Source organism: Heptranchias perlo, chromosome 24 (genome assembly GCF_035084215.1).
Source record: "Heptranchias perlo isolate sHepPer1 chromosome 24, sHepPer1.hap1, whole genome shotgun sequence".
Taxonomy (NCBI): domain Eukaryota; kingdom Metazoa; phylum Chordata; class Chondrichthyes; order Hexanchiformes; family Hexanchidae; genus Heptranchias; species Heptranchias perlo.
Genome location: NC_090348.1, coordinates 15838285 through 15856719, shown reverse-complemented (window position 1 = coordinate 15856719; position 18435 = coordinate 15838285). Strand labels below are relative to the sequence as shown.

Genomic DNA, 18435 nt, shown 5'->3' with positions numbered 1-18435 from the left:
AGTGTCATTTACCAAGTAATTTCTTCATAGTATGTCTGAACTCACTTTTCTTAATGAAGCATAGGTACTGAGGGAGTAGAATATACGCTTTCAAAGATTTTTTTTTTTATTCATTCATGGGATGTGGGCTTCGCTGGCGAGGCTGGCATTTATTGCCCATCCCTAATTGCCCTTGAGAAGGTGGTGGTGAACCGCTTTCTTGAACCGCTGTAGTCCGTGTGGTGAAGGTTCTCCCACACTGCTGTTAGGTAGGAAATTCCAGGATCTTGACCCAGCGACGATGAAGGAACGGCGATATATTTCCAAGTCGGGATGGTGTGTGACTTGGAGGGGAACGTGCAGGTGGTGTTGTTCCCATGTGCCTGCTGCTCTTGTCCTTCTAGGTGGTAGTGGTCGGGGGTTTGGGAGGTGCTGTCGAAGAAGCCTTGGCGAGTTGCTGCAGTGCATCCTGTGGATGGTACATACTACAGCCACAGTGCGCCGGTGGTGAAGGGAGTGAATATTTAGGGTGGTGGATAGGGTGCCAATCAAGCCGGCTGCTTTGTCCTGGATGGTGTCGAGCTTCTTGAGTGTTGTTGGAGCAGCACTCATCCAGGCAAGTGGAGAGTATTCCATCACACTCCTGACTTGTGCCTTGTAGATGGTGGAAAGGCTTTGGGGAGTCAGGAGGTGAGTCACTCGCCGCAGAATACCCAGCCTCTGACCTGCTCTTGTAGCCACAGTATTTATATGGCTGGTCAATGGTGACCCCCAGGATGTTGATGGTGGGGGATTTGACCATGGTAATACCGTTGAATGTCAAGGGGAGGTGGTTAGACCCTCTCTTGTTGGAGATGGTCATTGCCTGGCACTTGTCTGGCACGAATGTTACTTGCCACTTATGAGCCCAAACCTGGATGTTGTCCAGGTCTTGCTGCATGCGGGCTGTCACTGCTTCATTATCTGAGGGATTGCGAATGGAACTGAATACAACAAATAAAGGTCAACCACAGGTGACATATTACTCCCACAGCCTGCTTCATAAAGTGGTCGGGTGCACATCTGTGTCCAGTCAATTTCACAGTGATTTCCTGATCTCAACACTATGGGGAGGTACCAAGTGGAACCCAGGCATCCAGGGAGGAGATTAAGAAGAGAGTGTAGAATTTTTGGAGATAAGGGAGGATGATTGAGAAGAGGATGCATGGACTATGGAAGAAACAGACTTGATGGGCTAAATCAAGTAGTAGCAGAGATGTTTCTAGCAGATCTCCTGTCTGATTTCTGAGAAGGTGTCAGGCACTGGGATACTCTTCAGATGAAATACTGGAGGAAACAAAATAGCTCAAAAATAAAATACTCACCAAAATCAAAAGTTTTTTTTAATATAAATTCTTGTGCTTTACTACTAATTAAGGTGATTTAGGTGATGAGACAATTAATCTTTAAACATTTCTGCACAATACCGGAATTAAAGTCGTGGGCTGTCTGAGCTTCCAACATAAGAAGTCCAACTAGCTTGAGGCTAAGATTTTGGTTGGATTTTCTTGATTAAAGGAATCAGGTCACATACTGTGTGGAGCTGACCAAGTGAGTGGAAGATCTACTCTCAGGACTCCACTGCTGCTGAGCCTACCACTAGGAGTCATGGAACAGTGTTCCAGTAATTCTACATAGCCTCTGTTTTGCACCTTCCACACAGTAGTTGACAGAAATCATGAACTAAGTAGCCTGTGAAATCAAAATGCAGCCTCTCACTTTAAGGCAAGGTAATTTTGCTTGTGATTTTTAGATTGCAAATTCTGCCTCACATGCACAGTTACAAATTCTTGGTTTACAGTTTGACATTAAGGTAAAGCTGTCAGACTTCCCTTACAAAGGGAAAGAACTGTTCGGGGAACCAGTTGAAGTACCAATAGCAACACTTTTAAACAATCCTAGTTATGGCTAGCAGGCAGGCAGCTTTTAAAGTGGCTTGCCACCATTATTAAAACAAGTCAATACTCATTTTTGGAGCCAAAAATGTTCCTACATTTAGGAATTCAAGTGAGCTAAACAAGGAAGAGTCCGTCCCAGAAGTCATAGTCACTTACCGCCTGCTCCCTCATTTGTCAATCTACCAATAGGAAAGAGTATTTGACTCTTCATTGAAGTGTGGGACCTTATGTTGAACATATTTCATGAGGAATGTTCCTCTTTTTAAAGAGATCAATCAAAGAATATATTTATTAAGAAAATTTTTACTTCAGATATAGCTGCTCCGATGCATTCTTAACCGTTCACCCAGCCGGTAAACAAAGGGCTCTCCTAGTGATTTTTTGCCCACAGAAGTACAAAAATTTATGGACTTGTCCGAGATCTTGAGGTCTAGACCATGTCTATTCAAAAGGTGTAAACCATCACAACACTGTCATAAATTATCTAAGTGGTGCAGCCAAGAGATTAGCTTGTGGCTGAGAATCTTGAGACACATACTTTTGACTTAGGCTTATTCTCTTCTCACTGCAGTACTGTATGGGGATAAGTTATCAGAGCACTGAGAATATACTTGTGGATAGTGGCAGTCTTACTTTGACTCTGGACCTTGTCTGCATATCTCTCATTACCTAGAGAATTCGTTTGTTTGCGTTCCTCTCTCAATTTAGCAAGTTTTGAGTTTGTGACAGATGCTAGGAGTCATCATCAATTGAGAAAAATTCCAGCTAAATCTTTTTGCAAAGCCTCTCCTTCGCAGGTGCTTGGATTCAGACCTCTCATGGCATAGTATCTCCAACTAAATCATTTTAAGACCATTTTAATTTTTCATCTATACAGTAGAATGCAGGATTCCACCAGTATTCTGCATGTGGATCCTGCAGCTGCTGACGGGTGACATTTGTCCTGATTGTGGACTCTGCACCATAGTGTTACAACTGAATTATATTGGTCAGTGGTCTCCACAAAGCATTTTCTGCTGTTGCAGAGCATTGAGGTTGATCAATAATCTACAGTTGCTTTTGCTTTCTGATCTTCAGAGACAGTTGTTGATAGATTCAGATTAAATTGCACTGTAATCTTTCACTCTCACAGAATAAGGTCCAGCCGATCTCCAGTGATCCTGGACCCATTATCTGTGGAACTACTCACAAGACGGTTGGTATATAAACTGATTGAAGGACTCACTGGTGTGGCTAGTGCTCGAATTCCTTGAGAAACAGTTAGGCAGTGTGTGTTTGGACAGGCAACATATCATCATATGGATCAACAAATCAGTAAGGGGCTTGCAGAAACATACCGACATTTGTATCGCTGATACCAGATTACCTTTTCGACGCAACAGAAGGGACGGAATGTGGTAGAAGATTTCCTGTGCATGGGGTAATGTTATACCCCCACACTAAACTTAATATTTATGTTCTAGATTTCATCTTCAATAAATTGGGTTTTCCAGAAGTGGATTCAGTGGCCATTTTTCAGAACAAATGGCTTGACAGATTTTGATGCAGCACTTGACTGCAAAGTACGGTTCATTTTTTATTGTTTTTTTGAATTGGCAATTTTTACACCTGGTCCAAACTTTTTGTTAAATTGTGTCAGGAATTATAAATGCCAGAAGATTACAATGCTGAACTGTTAGTTGCCATGGCATCATTCAGAAGTCAGATGCAAATTTAACTGCACAGGATTTCAAGAGCCCTTACATATAGTATCAGTTAGATGAGAGACAGGTATAATCGCAGGCTACCATTACTCCAGTTCGCTGATAAAACCTAAAGTAATCCCATGTGTTCCTTTAAAACAAGTTGTAGAATGTGTGTCATTGTGTTATCATTTAGCAGTTTCAGAACTGCCAGGTAATAGAAAAGCCAGTTTTCCCTCCAAGCCATGATGACCTCGTGGACCAACATGAAACAAAATGCAGTAGAATTCTATTTGTAAGGCAGCCATGTGGATTAACCTCCCCCCCCCTCCCCTCACAGCCTTCACCAAATGTTGTTCACATTAATCTTACAAAGATGTTATGTTCTTTCAAACAAACTTAAAATTAAATCAAGAATAATTGGACTCCATCTTGTGGCTGTACAGTGGCAATCTAATTTTTAAAGAGGATGAAAAAAAATGAAGATTAGTTGTTTTTGGAATGATCTTCCTCATTATTTCAATTAAGTTTATCCTCCACATACATAATTCCTGTCCTCCACTGTCTTTTTCTCTCGCTCTCATTTTCTCCATTTTTCCGATTTGGGTGTTTTTATAAAGGATTATTCTTCACTGTATAAGCGTGGCCCACTCTGCAGGATGCTTGTGTCGAATTGAACTGAGGATTGGTCTGGCACTGTGCCTCAAACAATGCTACTGCAATCAAAGCTCTTAAAAGGGCACTGTCTCTGATTTTTTTTTCTCCCATTGGATGATGGACATATACTGACATATGCAGAGAATAAACTTCAATCAATAAAATGAGAGAAACCATAAAGAATGTAGGTAAGTCAAACTTTTGTCAGTTTGAAGAATTTAAGCAGCATTTTTAGTAAAGGACAAAGAAAGAAAGAATGTGGATTCAAACGTGCTAGTATTGCCAATTTGTTTTACATACTACATCCGATTTATTTTAATCACTGTTGCTTTCTGCTTTTCCTACAGAAGCTGAAATTGACATGTTGCAAGAGAGTTTTCTTGCACCCTCTGCTGGATTTGCACAAAGATGTGTAGTGGTGACCTTTCTTTTGGCTGTTACTTACAATACAAACCAATTGCATTTGGTACATTATCTAAAATAATAGTTGCCCTTCTTTATATTTTCTTAATGTGTCATAAATGAAAATACCATCAACAAATTAAAATCAGTATTTTGAACATGACTGACCAATTGCTTTCGATGGAGATAAAATCTGAACTTAATATTTTGTTGCTCCAACTTTTTGCATCAGTAGTTGTAGTTTGGTGCATTCGAAGTACTTAATGAAAGTGATATTTTTATATAGCTCTTGTTATTTTATCAATAGAGAGAAAAAGAAAAACTGCAAATGCTGAAAGTGTGAAACAAAAACAGAAAATGCTGGAAATATACAGCAAGTCCATCAGAATTTGGAAAGAGAGAAGCTAAGTTAACATATTGATTCAGAGCCATTCAACTAAAAAGGGAAGCTAGGTAAGCCTATATAGGAGATGGAAGAGAGAACAACAGTTCAAGGTTGCCAGTCAAATATGCTAGATAATTGTTCAAAAAGGAGTGCCTAAAAGGTTTTATAGTTTGGAACTGGATTAAAAAAGAGAGAAAGAAGTGAAAAGCGATGCATGATAAGCAACGGTCATCTCAGTCAGGTTGTGAAAAGGCATGAGAAAGATGAAGGGAGCAAAGTGCAATGTGAATGAAAATCTGGCTGGCAAATGGGGAAGACAACTACGGTCTGAAGTTGCCAAACTCTATGCAATACCTGTTACACCTGTGGGAGGTACTAGGATGGGGCCTTTCAATGTAAAACGTAATGTAACATTACAAGCCTTAAAAAACAAATCAGAAATGCTAAATGATGATGATTTGAGTCTGTATTGGTTTCCACACACTGGCCATCGGGTGGCTCTGCACCAATCGGCTGGAATTTGCTGTGAGCGTCAAACGAACGGTGCCAGCCATTCGTTGGACTTGCACTTACCCATAGACTTTCTATGGGCTTTTGCACAGCAAATTGCTGTCAGCCAAACATTGCGGCGCCCCCTACAGGGCATCTGGGACCTGTGTGAACAGGGCAAGCAACTGTGTATCTCCTTAACCAATCAGATTGAATCGTTAATAAGCAGCACGGAGTATGAACCAGGAAGTGTAAGTTAGAATAGTGAATTCAATGTCAAATCAGGTACAGAAAGTGAAATAAAGAGATGGTAAGAAAAATTCGATTAAGAGAGAGAGATAAAAGAGACAGAAAGAAAAAGTTCCAAACAAAAGTTAATTACATTTTTTTAAAATCTCCAACAATAATTAAAAGCTGAAGGAATGACACTTCACACTTGTAAAAGATAATTTTCAGTGCCAGAGAGGTTGTTTGACAGTAATTAAGACTTACCACACTGTTAAAGGGGTACATAAACGGGAATGGACAAGCCCTAACCTTTTGTGGCACGTTTAGTCCGTATCCACGTCAGTACAGGAACTTCACACTGTTCAATACATTAGAATGGGGAGCCAGCTGGCGAGATGCCGTTTTTGGGCAGCTTATGGAGGGGCAGCGCACCTCGGACAACACCTTTTTGGATTTTCGCATTTAACTGCGCATGTGCGCTTGCTGGAAGTTACTGTCCAATTTGTGCATAAATAACGGTGTTAGCCTCACCATTATTTTCACAGCAAAATCTGGCCCAATGTGTCTGCTGTTTCTTAAGCTTTAGTTATTCTTTTGTATTTCTTGGTATTTACATCGAATTTACAGCACAGAAACAGGCTATTCGACCCAACTGGTCTATGCTGATGTTTATGCTGCACAGCAGCCTCCTCCCACCCTACTTCATCTAACCCTATCAGCATATCCTTCTATTCCTTTCCCCTTAAATGCATTTGTGCTATTCGCCTCAACTACTCCATGTGGTAGCAAGTTCCACATTCTAACCACTCTCTGGGTAAAGAAGTTTCTCCTGAATTCCTTATTGGATATATTAGTGACTATCTTATATTGATGATCCCTAATTTTGGACTCCCCCACAAGTGGAAACATCTTCTCTACTTCTACCCTATCAAACCCTTTCATAATTTTAAGACCTCCATCAGGTGACTCCCGAGTCTTCTCTTTTCTAGAGAAAAGAGCCCCAGCCTGTTCAGTCTTTCCTGATAATTATAATGTCTAAGTTCTGGTATCATCCTAGTAAATCTTGTTTGCACATTCTCCAGTGCCTCTATATCCTTTTTGTAATATGGAGACCAGAACTGTGAACATTACTCTTGTATGGTCTAACCAAGGTTCTTGTAAGTATTAACTGGAATCTAAATAAATGTTATTTGCTGCTTCAGTAATGGAGCCAATTTTATATCCAGGCTCTCTACTGAGAAGATATTCTGGCCCTGGCAGAGGAATAGGGATTATCCTCCCACCAGTTGCTCCCTGGTTTTCCTTCCCTCTTCCTTTCATACCCTCCATCCTTTCTCCACCTCCCTTCCACTCTCCTCTATCTCCCCTTCTTCCTCTCCCTCTCTTATCTCCCCTTCCCATCTGCTGCAGAACCTCCATTGTTTGGGGAAGCATGTAACTACAGTGTGATGAGTTTACATGGGTGGTTTCCATGATGATAAATATGGACTTCGAAATTTATAATGGAACAAGTTGACGGAAAGTACACACCAATGCAAATTTTGTTAATAAATTACTAATTGAACTCCTGTGGTGTTGAACCTGGGGAGTAAAGACCAAGTGTAATTTCAGGTTAAGTGCGGTTAGAGGGTGGTGGACAATTGGATTAGGGTGCACAGATGTAATTCACTTCCCATTTCATAATCATTTGTTTTATCCTTATTTTTATATTTCTATTATAAATTTCAGTGTCCATATTTATAATGGAAACTGCCTATCTAAACTTGCCACACTGTAATTGTACCTTCCCACCAGTGGTGGTGTTACATTGTCTTCACTGTTCCAGACCGATTTTAATTTTTCAGGTCAAGCAGAGTTAGAGGGTAGGGAATATTGGAACCAATATAGAGGAGGAGAGGAAGATGGGAAGGCAAATGGGAGCTGGCAGATATGTAAGAAAAGAGAAAACAGTGGGAGAGGATAAGAGGACCAGGAGAGAGGGGAGGGGGATGGACACGGAAAGGGCAAGTTCAAGGAGGAGGATACAAGACGAGACGAGTGGAGAGAGGGGTGGAAGGGGCTTAGCCGAGGGTCAGGAAATTATCTGAGGTGGGGAGGGGTCGGGGGAGCCTGCTGAATGCGAGTGGAGCTGAGGCAGTTTGAACTCGATGGCAACGGATGCAGTCACAGGATTCTTGTTGCACTGTTGGAGAGAGGGGGATGTGGCAGAAGGATAGACAGGAGGAAAGAAAGAAGGAGGAGGGAGAGGGTGGTGGGGGAGGAAGGCAGAATGGCTTACCACATGCTCACCAAGGTGGTTGCCAAAAACCTGCGTAGGTGAACGTGTTGGATGAAGACTGATAACTTCCTTGTTGTCCTGGGTTGGAGCCGAAGGCTTTATCGAGGGAGGGAGCAGGAGTGGGAGTCAAAGATTTGATCAACTTAGAGAGAAGGAGGTCAAAGACTCCCATCAACGTGTAGGGTGGGTGGGCCAAAACCTGCTGGGGGGGTGGGCATTGTCACTCAGGAATTCATGTGTGCAAGGCAGAGGGGCAGAAAGCGCTCCATTGGGGTGTGGGCGGAGTTGTTCACCGAGGATTTTATCGGCGGGGGGGGGGGGGGGGGGTGCAAAAGATTTTCATCTGTGTAACACGCCTCCATTTTATAAATTATTCTTTGTTTCTCCCTCCCCTTTGTTTTGGAGAGAGAGCCCAGAATACTCATATACATACAACTATACCCAAGCATACCTCAAGACACTATCTTATATACCTTTAATTCTCAAATAAACCCCTTCAGTTTTATCAATGAGTGACACGTGTATTTCATGGGTTCGTCCCCTTTAGGTGTCAGTCACCTTTGACAGACATGTCCGGAAATTGTAATGGCCTCAGGTTAACCATGATAGGGAGAAAAAAAAGATGTGTCGGGTGGCTGGTTTATTCCCTTAGTTTTCTATAGCAAAGCAACTATAGAGCTCCGGTTAAAAGTGGCCTCAACAACTCAAGACATACCAATGCATTACCTCTTCCTTGTAAAGTGTCATTTCCATTTTTCTTTTATTTCCTTTCCCTTTTTTGCTTTTGTTCCTTTTTCCTAAATCCATTTTTTCATATAATTAGATCCTCAAATAACCTTCTTGCATCCTGAACAATATCCTTACTTGCTTTCTGCCTGTCCAGATCTTTCTTAATCTCTCAATTTAACTTAACATCTATAACAATAATTTTATCAAGTGCATTAAATTGCAGTCACAACGTACTAATGTAATTTCTGCATGGAAATAAAAACAGGTTCTGCATGGAAATAAGCAACAGTTATGAGTCACTAATCTATGTTAGATTTATTTTCAAATTCAATAGTGTTTGGTTATATTTTTAACTATTATTCACCTTCACAAACCAAAGGCTCAACATGTGGAGGATAATTTAACTGTCATCAGCATATTAATTGGAAGAGTCACAAAATATACTGATTATAAACTAAAACCTTATTTCTTACAGATAAATATATTTCTCTGGATTATACACAATCTTGTGCCAGAAACATTATCTATATGCAATAATTTGCAGTTGTTTATCTGATTTTTTTTTTTGTAGGTAGATGAAGGCATGCATCTCCTTATCACTGGACCAAATGGCTGTGGAAAAAGTTCTTTATTCAGGATATTGAGTGGTCTTTGGCCAGTGTATGGAGGGGTCTTGTATAAACCACCTCCTCAGCACATGTTCTATATTCCACAGAGGTGAGTGCTTCAGTTTCATTGAAACACTTTTCATTTATCTTGATAAATACACTTCCTATGTCCTTTTAAGATTTTTTCCTATGAAAGTTACCAATTTGTCATAATGTTTTCATTTTAAATACTCCCTTTTCTGTTCACAATTAAAGGAGAGGAGACTGTATGCTATTTCATAACAGTTAGAAAACTTGTGAATACTTGTCCCAAAACATTTTGGAATTATATTTTCTTGCTTAAATTTGGCTTATGTTTGTCCTAATTAAGTGGTTAGCTGTGTAAAGTGGGATAATTTTTTAAAAAGTGGTTTACTCTCAATATTATGACGTCTTTTGACAAATAAGCAGACTCCTCAAATTAGACAGTAGTCTAGTCATACCTTAACTAGGCTCATGTTCATATAATGATCTATAAGTAGTTAAATGCATCTTTTTAAAAACAATCTTTTTGCATCTGGTATGCATTTTGTCCAACATGTTTCCCATTGGCCATCACACGTATTTCTTCAAATTTTTTGCAGCTGATTGGCTTAAATTTTGGATTTGTAAAACAACAAATTGCAACTGGAGACAGGGAATATACGAATGAAATGTGTGGAAAGCAGGTAGAAAAATTACTAATGAGGAATTATTAAGGACATATGAAACAATGAATCAACAATGAGCAGTCAGCAAAATCTTCCAATAAAAGAAAGAATGGTAACGAAACCGCTTCAGATATTTTTTGAAAAGCCTTTCAGCTGCCATTTTGGTTTCTCTACTAAACTGAGGATTTGCCTGGAAATAAGGCTTGTGAAATAAAAAAGCCATTAAAAAGAAATGCCAACATTCACAAAAAAATTATGTTTGACAGTGACATAAACGCAATGCTATTTCGCTCTTTTTCTGCCTTTTTTTCTTTGGAGTAGACGTTACCAATTTTCTAGCTAGTTGCAGTAGTATGCCTTGCAAACACCAGAACATTGTGTGATTCCATTGGGATTACCAGCATCAAAACATTCCTGGTCTCAACCTAAATTTGAGAAAACGCACCAGGATGTTTGGCATACATTCAGTAAACTGTAGCATTGACATGTTAGAGTAAAGTCTGCCCGTTGGGCATAACAATATACATATCAATCTTATTCTTCTGTTAATGGGATAATATTACTGCGGGATCATTTAGTTACATCCCAGTCAGTCTTTTTTAGATCTGTCTGTTTCTTTGTTCCACCCGGTGTGAATAGTATGTTGGAGCTAAGATTATGCTTAAATACATGGTTCAGTAGTATTTTAGGTAATGATTGTGTTGTCTGACTTCAAGAACATTCCCAAATATGCTGCTTCGTTTCTTCAAAAATATTGGCTGGTTTGGGAGATCATAGAGAAGTTTGAAATCATTAAATTTATCAGATTACCCCATAATCAGATTTCTTGGAGTAAGGCAGTCCTTCCAAAAGTGCATAAACATGTTTTCCTATTCTGGGACCATACGTTTTATCAATTAATAGGAAATCTGTGGGGAATCAAAGATCCATGCTTAATATTTGAGTAATCGGAGTCTTTTAGAAGAACAGGAAATTATGGGTCGATTTTTACTGCGGGCACGTTTGGGGCGGGCGGGGGTGCGGGACGGGAGGGAAACCCCCATGGAGAGCTCAGCATGAGGCCGAGGCCATTTTAACTCTTGGGCTTCATTTAAATAATCCAGGACAGTCTCCCCCGCCCAAAACCGACAGGAGTGAAATCCACACTCAGTGGTAGCATACTCACCTCTAAGTCATAGGGCAGTGGGTTCAAGTTCAGCTCCAGAGACTTGTCCACAAGATCTAGGTTTAACACTTCAGTGCAATACTGAGGGAGTGCTGCATTGTTGGAGGTTCCTTCTTTCAGATGAGATGTTGAAGTCTGCCCTCTAAGGAGGATGCAAAAGATCCCACAGCACTATCTGAAGAAGAGCAGGAGAGTTCTCCTGATGTCCTGGCTAACATTTATCCCTCAACCAATACCTAAAACAGATGATCTGGTCATTTATTTCATTGCTGTTTGTGGGACCTTGCTGTGTGCAAATTGGCTGCTGCATTTCCTACATTATAACAGTGACTGGACTTCCAAAGTACTTCATTGCTTTGGGATGTCCTGAGGTTATGAAAGGAGCTATATAAATGTAAGTTCTTTCTTTCTTTCTTTCTTTGCTTCTTAATAAGTGGGAATAGAATTTAAGCCCAGAATAGGCTGGGCTGGTTACCAGATCAACTTTAATTGAATAAGTTTGAAACATTTTCCCCCTTTTGATCTATCATTTGTCATTTAGTTCAGTTTTTAGGAATGAAATATCTATTTTCTGTATGTATAGTGCTACATGCTTAATAGTTTAGATTGCAGTTGCTGTTGTATTTGACAGTGAACAGAAAGAGATACAAGAGGGAATAGGACCCTGTCTTATAGTTGCAAAGCAGTGACATGCAGAGTAAGGGAGGATTATTTGATGCTTAGCTCAGAAAAATCACTTACAATTATGCATTCTTGACCTGATAAAGCACAATGCAGTAAATCCTTCTAAGGTTAGTTACAGTTCTAGCCTCCTACTATCTAGATTGAATAGTCTAGTGACCAGTTAAAATATATTATTACTGTGAACACAATAATGCACCTATTATTGAACATAATTTTCAATATAATCTGCTGTAAGAACTAGATTCTTAAGAATTGTTACAATCACTCTTAAGTAATGGAACATGAGCATAAATGACAACCATCAGTGTTTTACACTGACTGTCAGTGTTCTGGGGGCCTGCTTTATGTGTCAGCCCCTCTCCCCTCATTTCCACTCTGACCCCAATTCCCTGATAATGGAATTGATTGCTGCCAATGCATACTTCAGCAAGGAGGAAGGAGAATGCCGGCATTAACCGAGAGGGACTCAAAAGAAGCATGTACTCGGGGAGCAAAGCGAGAGAGTGCAGGAGGCAAGTAAGAAGAGTGGTGGCTTAAATAGGAAGGTAAAAGTCGAGTATTGCCACCTTGAGTGATGGGGTTCAAGAAGAGTACCTGCTTAAACTAGTTTGGAAGAGAAGAATGCCATGTTGAATTGACAGGGAATGGAAGAAGAGTGCCAGCAAGAACTCGGAGGATTGGAGGAGGAGAGAGTGCCTGTGTGAAATAGCGGGGCATTGGATAGAATGCATTGTTTCTGGGAACTGAGTCCAGAGGAGATAGATTGCCTCTGCCTCTGGGGAGGGGGGTTGGTAGGATATAGGAGATTGACGCTCTGTTTGTTCTGTGGATAATCCGAGTGTTACTTTGTTTCCTTTTTTTTACATTAATTGTCCATCAATTCTGAAGTATAAAAGTACTGAAAATTAACCGGAATGCAAAGTTTTAATGTAAAAATTCAAAATTTTCTGGAGCAGTATGACCTTGGACCCTTTACAAGTGCACCACCAATTTTGTGCCTTCAGCATTTGTATTTCCCCCTTCAGGCTTTTATTTCCTCCAACAGAAGTAAACAAATGTTGGGTATGGTTACAGCATAAGTTACAAATCTATGTAACTACTTAGTTTTACATATGATAGGCTCATAATCAGGGTTGTTCTTGAGTTATCAGCTTTTTGGGGGCATTGATGGTGATTTATAAGCTGCTGGTCAGCTTTTGCTAGTTTTCTAGGTTGGCAGATATGTATGAGAAGTTTTGTCTGGAACATTTCAAAGTGTGTACAGCTGCAATGTGTAAAATTGGATGAGGAACAATAGAAAAACTAATGGCCCTTGTTACTATAGCTTATGATGCAGAGGTTGGCATTTGATTCATTATTTATTTGTGCACAGTTATTTTTAGTTCTCCCACATTTTTACCATACCAGCATCTTTTAATACAAACTAAATGCCAACAAGGTGATAGAAGTCATTTCAACTTATTTAAAGATTTCGATTGTTCTTTTCTTCAGACCACCTCCAGATCTTCAAAATACTTGTGCATTGCAAATATTCTTGCAGTTTTATTGTGCTTTTTTTCTGTGTAGTGAGCTGTTTGCAAAACATTGCATAGGATTTGTGTGAATTTTGGGTCACACAAAAGTCACTTGTTCATTATATTTTCCAAAGTTTGATCAAACAGAAGCAAACAGTTCATTCTACTGAAGTGCGCTCCTGCTGCATCTCATCTGTGTGTTATGTATTCCCAGTGTTGAGGTGAAATTCTGCCTTTACTTCCCATTTGTCCTTCAGATCACAATGATGTAATCTCCATACTCATTGCAATCAATACAGATGAAATAGAGCACCGAGGAGAATGTGCAAGCCTCACTCGAGCATGGGACATGCCCCCAAACTCTTACAGCCTTTTTATTTAATGATTTTAAAAAGGAAATTACCCTGGACCCTCAACAAATGCACCACCAATGTTGTGCCTTTAGCATTTGTATTTCCCTCTTCAGGCTTTTATTTCCTTCAATACAAGTGAACGAATGTTGGATATGGTTACAGCATTAAGTTACAAATCTAAGGCTAGTATGCTGTCTTATCTTGGAGTATTCCTTTAAAGCACGAAGAAGTAGCTGATTTAATTAGAGCATCTTCTTTAAAGATTTACAGCCTAATCAAACACACAAGTCTAATGGCACACTGTAAGGATTCCGACAAATCAGAGGTGGGACTTTGAAGGCTTTCCGCTATATCCGGGGTGGCCAAACTTTCAAATCTGAAGAGCTGAAAAAAGATTTACATTTTGATTTAAAAGGGCTAAAGTTTTTTGTTTAGTATATACTAGTATGTGTATTGATAGTCTCACAAGGACATTTTTGGAGGCTCAGCTGCCGATGCAGATTCTCATTCATTGGAACACAGCGAATTGGGTGCGCAGATCTCCATACCTGATTTATGATTCGTGCGTGCATTGAGACAATCTCCAAAAATTGAACCTACTATAACTACAAGTACACCATGCAAGTTTTGAAACTGAAGCTATCAATGTGGGTTTTGACTAGCTTTGTTTCCATCTATTTACTTCACATCTGGATTGTACTTTCATTTCTTCTCTCTCCTTTATTTCTCCTCTTCCCCTTTCACTTCTCTCTCTCTCTCTCTCTCGCATTACCTGTCTGTCTCTCATTCCCTTTCCCCCCTCTCATTCATTCTTTCTGCCTTCCTCATTCTATCTGTCTGTGTCTCATTCCACCTTCATCTCCTTCCCTCTTCCTTTTCTTCAATATCTCAATTCCCACTCCTTGTCTAATTAACTATTTCTCCCTCTTTCTCTCCTTCCATCTGTTTTTTCTCATTGCTTACTTGTTTCTTATCCCTTGCTCTTGTTCCCCTTTTCTCATTCCCTTTTTCCATTACTCTTCTATTCCCATCTCTCATTCATTCCTTTCATATACAGTTACTGGCAGCAACTCTATGGCTCATGAACCTGGTGCCTCCACTCCAGGTTACACTATTAGCCTTTACCCTTTTTTTGCTACTGCAGAGGCAAGTAGCCATGAAAGTTTGTGATTGTAACATACACAGCATTGCCATCCTCCTTTTTGTTCCATTGCCTGACTCTGGATCGGTTGGGTGTTGAGCAGAATACACATAGCAGCCACTTCTCCATCGGACATGGTGGCAAATTAAGGCTAAAATTAGATGAATCAAATATCATTCCATAGCAGAAGAATAGATAAATTAGTACTGTTTTGGGCAGGCATATTTCTTTCTGGAGTCATTGTTAGTTAAGAAATAAAACCATGATCTATGCATACATGTTTTCCAAATTTTCCTTGTTAATGTAACGGTTTTTACTAACAAGAAAAATTGGAATTTCACCTCAAATAAAACTAGATCTTTTCCATTAGTTATCATGGAAATGCAAGGAATGGAACATCTACAATTTTCAGCTCCAATAAACTGAAAACATTTGTAGTACAACAGGTCCAGTTACCAAACCTCTTTTTCACTCATGACCATTCCTATTGTGTGTCATAAGAATGGACAAGGATTGTACAGTTCCATTTTTCTAAGTATGATTACTGTATTGGACACACAGATTCTATCACAAGAAATTATCTGGGTAATTTTCTATGGCTGTTCTCAATTGGTTTAGGATTTAGGGTGGGCATAAATTATGTTCTTATCTTGAGTTACAGAGATTTATCCTTCAGGTCAATTTTGTAAATGAGAAAGAGAAACAAAGCATAACACCAGTGTCCGTGTCAGCAGAATGGAAAAGCTTAAGTATTCCAAATGATAAACTGGAAAGAAAAACCTAATGTCAAACTTTTAATCAAACATAAAGTTCAATACTTGTACATTGGATACTACAACAAAAGTCTTATTGATTCATCCCCTCCAAAGTAAACAAATAACTTAAAAGAACTATTTTACAAAGAGTCTACCTTCTACAGCCTATAAGCACTTCATGCAACCTTGCTGAAATCAGGAAGATAATTGCCTATATTTGAGATATAGGTATTACACACTAAATTATTTCTCTTAACCATCTGAAACCAATTGTAGCATTTGGGGTTGTAGGGTGGGGTTAGAGTCACTAAAATATATTTCCTAAAATAACGTAATACTCTCACGAAAAGAAGAAAAGTTTTATTTTTTGGAAAGGTGAAACTTGAGTTTAGAATCCCCATCTTAATTAGCGTGTTGTGAGGACACCGTCAAACAGTAAATAGTCTAAGTATTACAATTAATTCAAAATATATATAGTTTTGTTTCGTCAGTATAGAAGGAAAGTGCTTGTTGTGTCTGGCTGTGTCATTTACTATTCTGCAATTTTTCCAACGGGATTGAGTGCACAGGCAGGACATCTAAACAGAGCAATCAAGGAGCCACAGGAGAGCGAGCAGCTCGCAAGACATTGGTTGGTCAGCCCTGCACTTTGCTGAAGTTCACTGAGTTGATTTTCTGCTGAAAGTATTTATGAAGTACAGTGACAAAAGTTGCCTGTTTTTAAGGTATAAACAGAGGATATTTGCTAAGCTAGTGATTGGCTTGTCTCATGAGAAACAAAGACTCAATAATTCATTGTTGCAGGAAGGAGAGGGTTTTGGTTGGTACCTCATTACAGGGTCAAATTATATACTCAATCACTTGCCATCCATGTTTCTTATATACAAGTGTGATATAAAATATATTGGAACATTTATTTCAATACCTCATCAATTTTATTTTCATCTGGGTTATTAAGAATATATCACATCTTTAATACCTCACATCTTTATGTAAAATACCTTTTGCCATTCCAGTAAATTTTACCTTCTCTTGAAAATCCAATCAATGGGAATTCAACTTGAACATTACGGATATATACAGACAAACATGTATGTAAATATTTGTTTAAAAGTTATATCCTTTTATTTTTCCCATTTACTGGTCCTTCTACACACCTGTTGCATTCAAGAGCCCAGGTGGGTGACCACCATGACGCATGTGAAAGGAATCCAGTGGAGATTCCCCATTGAATGTTCCTTGAAGATGAAATTGATAACTAAACATAGTGAGGGGTAGCTTAGCCTTTCCATGTTAGCGCTCCAGTGTGCTGCATCACCATTCTTGAAATATCAAGTACATAGTTCAATATTACTTAATGGGCTGGTTTAAATTTCTACCTTAATAGCTTTTTAAAATAGTGGAAGATAAAATGGATTAAACATCAGTATTGACATTCAACTTGTCACTCATGATTATTACCAGCAATAGAGACACACTGCTCACTTCAATTAATTGCTAACCTGATTATTGAAAAATAAGTAGTTTTAGAAATTTAGACTAACCTTAAGACTACTGATTACTGTTCTCAGAGCATTGATAGAGGTACTTATGGAATTTAAATCATCCCAGGCTCTTAACTGAGCACGCTTCGCAAATTTGAGACCAAATGATGGACAAAGTACGGGTTTCTTTTTAAAATATTAATGTTACAAAAATGCACATTCAAAAGTTAATATTTTTGTTGGAATTTATTGTTTTCTTTACTATTCTGCTCAAAGCTTCTTCAGTTGTTTATATAGACAGATTGAATAGATAAACAAGCAATGTGAAAAATGAGTGATGCTAAAATTAAAATCAGTGAATAGTAAACTAGTATCAAACTGGACTGGAAGACCTTATTTCTTTGATACTGTACTTATTCACTAGAATCTTTTAACAATAAACTTCCTTTCTAGTTGAAAAGGAAACACAGCCATTTAAAAGGGGTATCATCTTCATGAATAAAATGTGTTGTTGCATTTATTTATAACATGTTGTGCAATGGTGTAAATTGGACCAAAATAAATTGTGCAACATCATTGCAACTAGGAAATTTATTTTGCAAGTCTTCTCCCTCCCAAACAAAACACTTTTTCACAAGGATGGTACCTCTTCAATTTCTAACATTAGTACAGTATAAACTTATGGAATTTTGTATTGTTTATCAATTGATTGACTTTTTATTTGGGTTCACAGGCCTTACATGTCTGTTGGAACTCTAAGAGATCAGGTTATCTACCCGGACTCTGTGGAAGACATGAGTGAGAAAGGGTACACAGATCTGGATCTGGAGCATATACTAGACATTGTTCACCTGAATCACATAGTACAGAGAGAGGGAGGTATGAGTGTGGTTGCACAAATGTATTATTTTGTTAGAGAGCATTTCTGTAAGATATTTTAATTGTCAAAACTTGTTGCTGTTTGCTTCCAAGTTTGTACTTTATAGATGAATTTGATCTATATCAATATATTAAAAATCTTAGATACTTCCTCTCCACAAACCTCACATCCTTTTGTCACTATTTTTGACTACAATTTTGTGTCGACTTTTCCCATTGTAAATTTCTATGTCCACATTTTGCATTCAGATTTGTCATGTCAACTATCACCAGACGCTAGAAGCGAGCCTCCGGCTTAGTGGTAGCATTCCCGCCTCGGACTTCGCACCCTACTGCAGACAGTCCCGGCATTTGGAGACCGGAGCTCCGGCTCCTAATTCTAGGTTGACGTCCAGCA

General features: G+C 39.0%; 1 protein-coding gene across 3 annotated transcripts in view; it reads left to right on the top strand.

Moving 5' to 3' along the window:
• Nucleotides 1-18435, top strand: part of LOC137341587 (ATP-binding cassette sub-family D member 2-like) — a 77234-nt gene that overhangs the window by 44432 nt on the left and 14367 nt on the right. For all 3 annotated transcript variants that reach the window (XM_068004813.1, XM_068004815.1, XM_068004814.1), the window contains 2 exons: nucleotides 9338-9483; nucleotides 17893-18038. In XM_068004813.1, the coding sequence (XP_067860914.1) occupies nucleotides 9338-9483; nucleotides 17893-18038 (292 nt within the window). The remainder of the gene's footprint in view (nucleotides 1-9337; nucleotides 9484-17892; nucleotides 18039-18435) is intronic.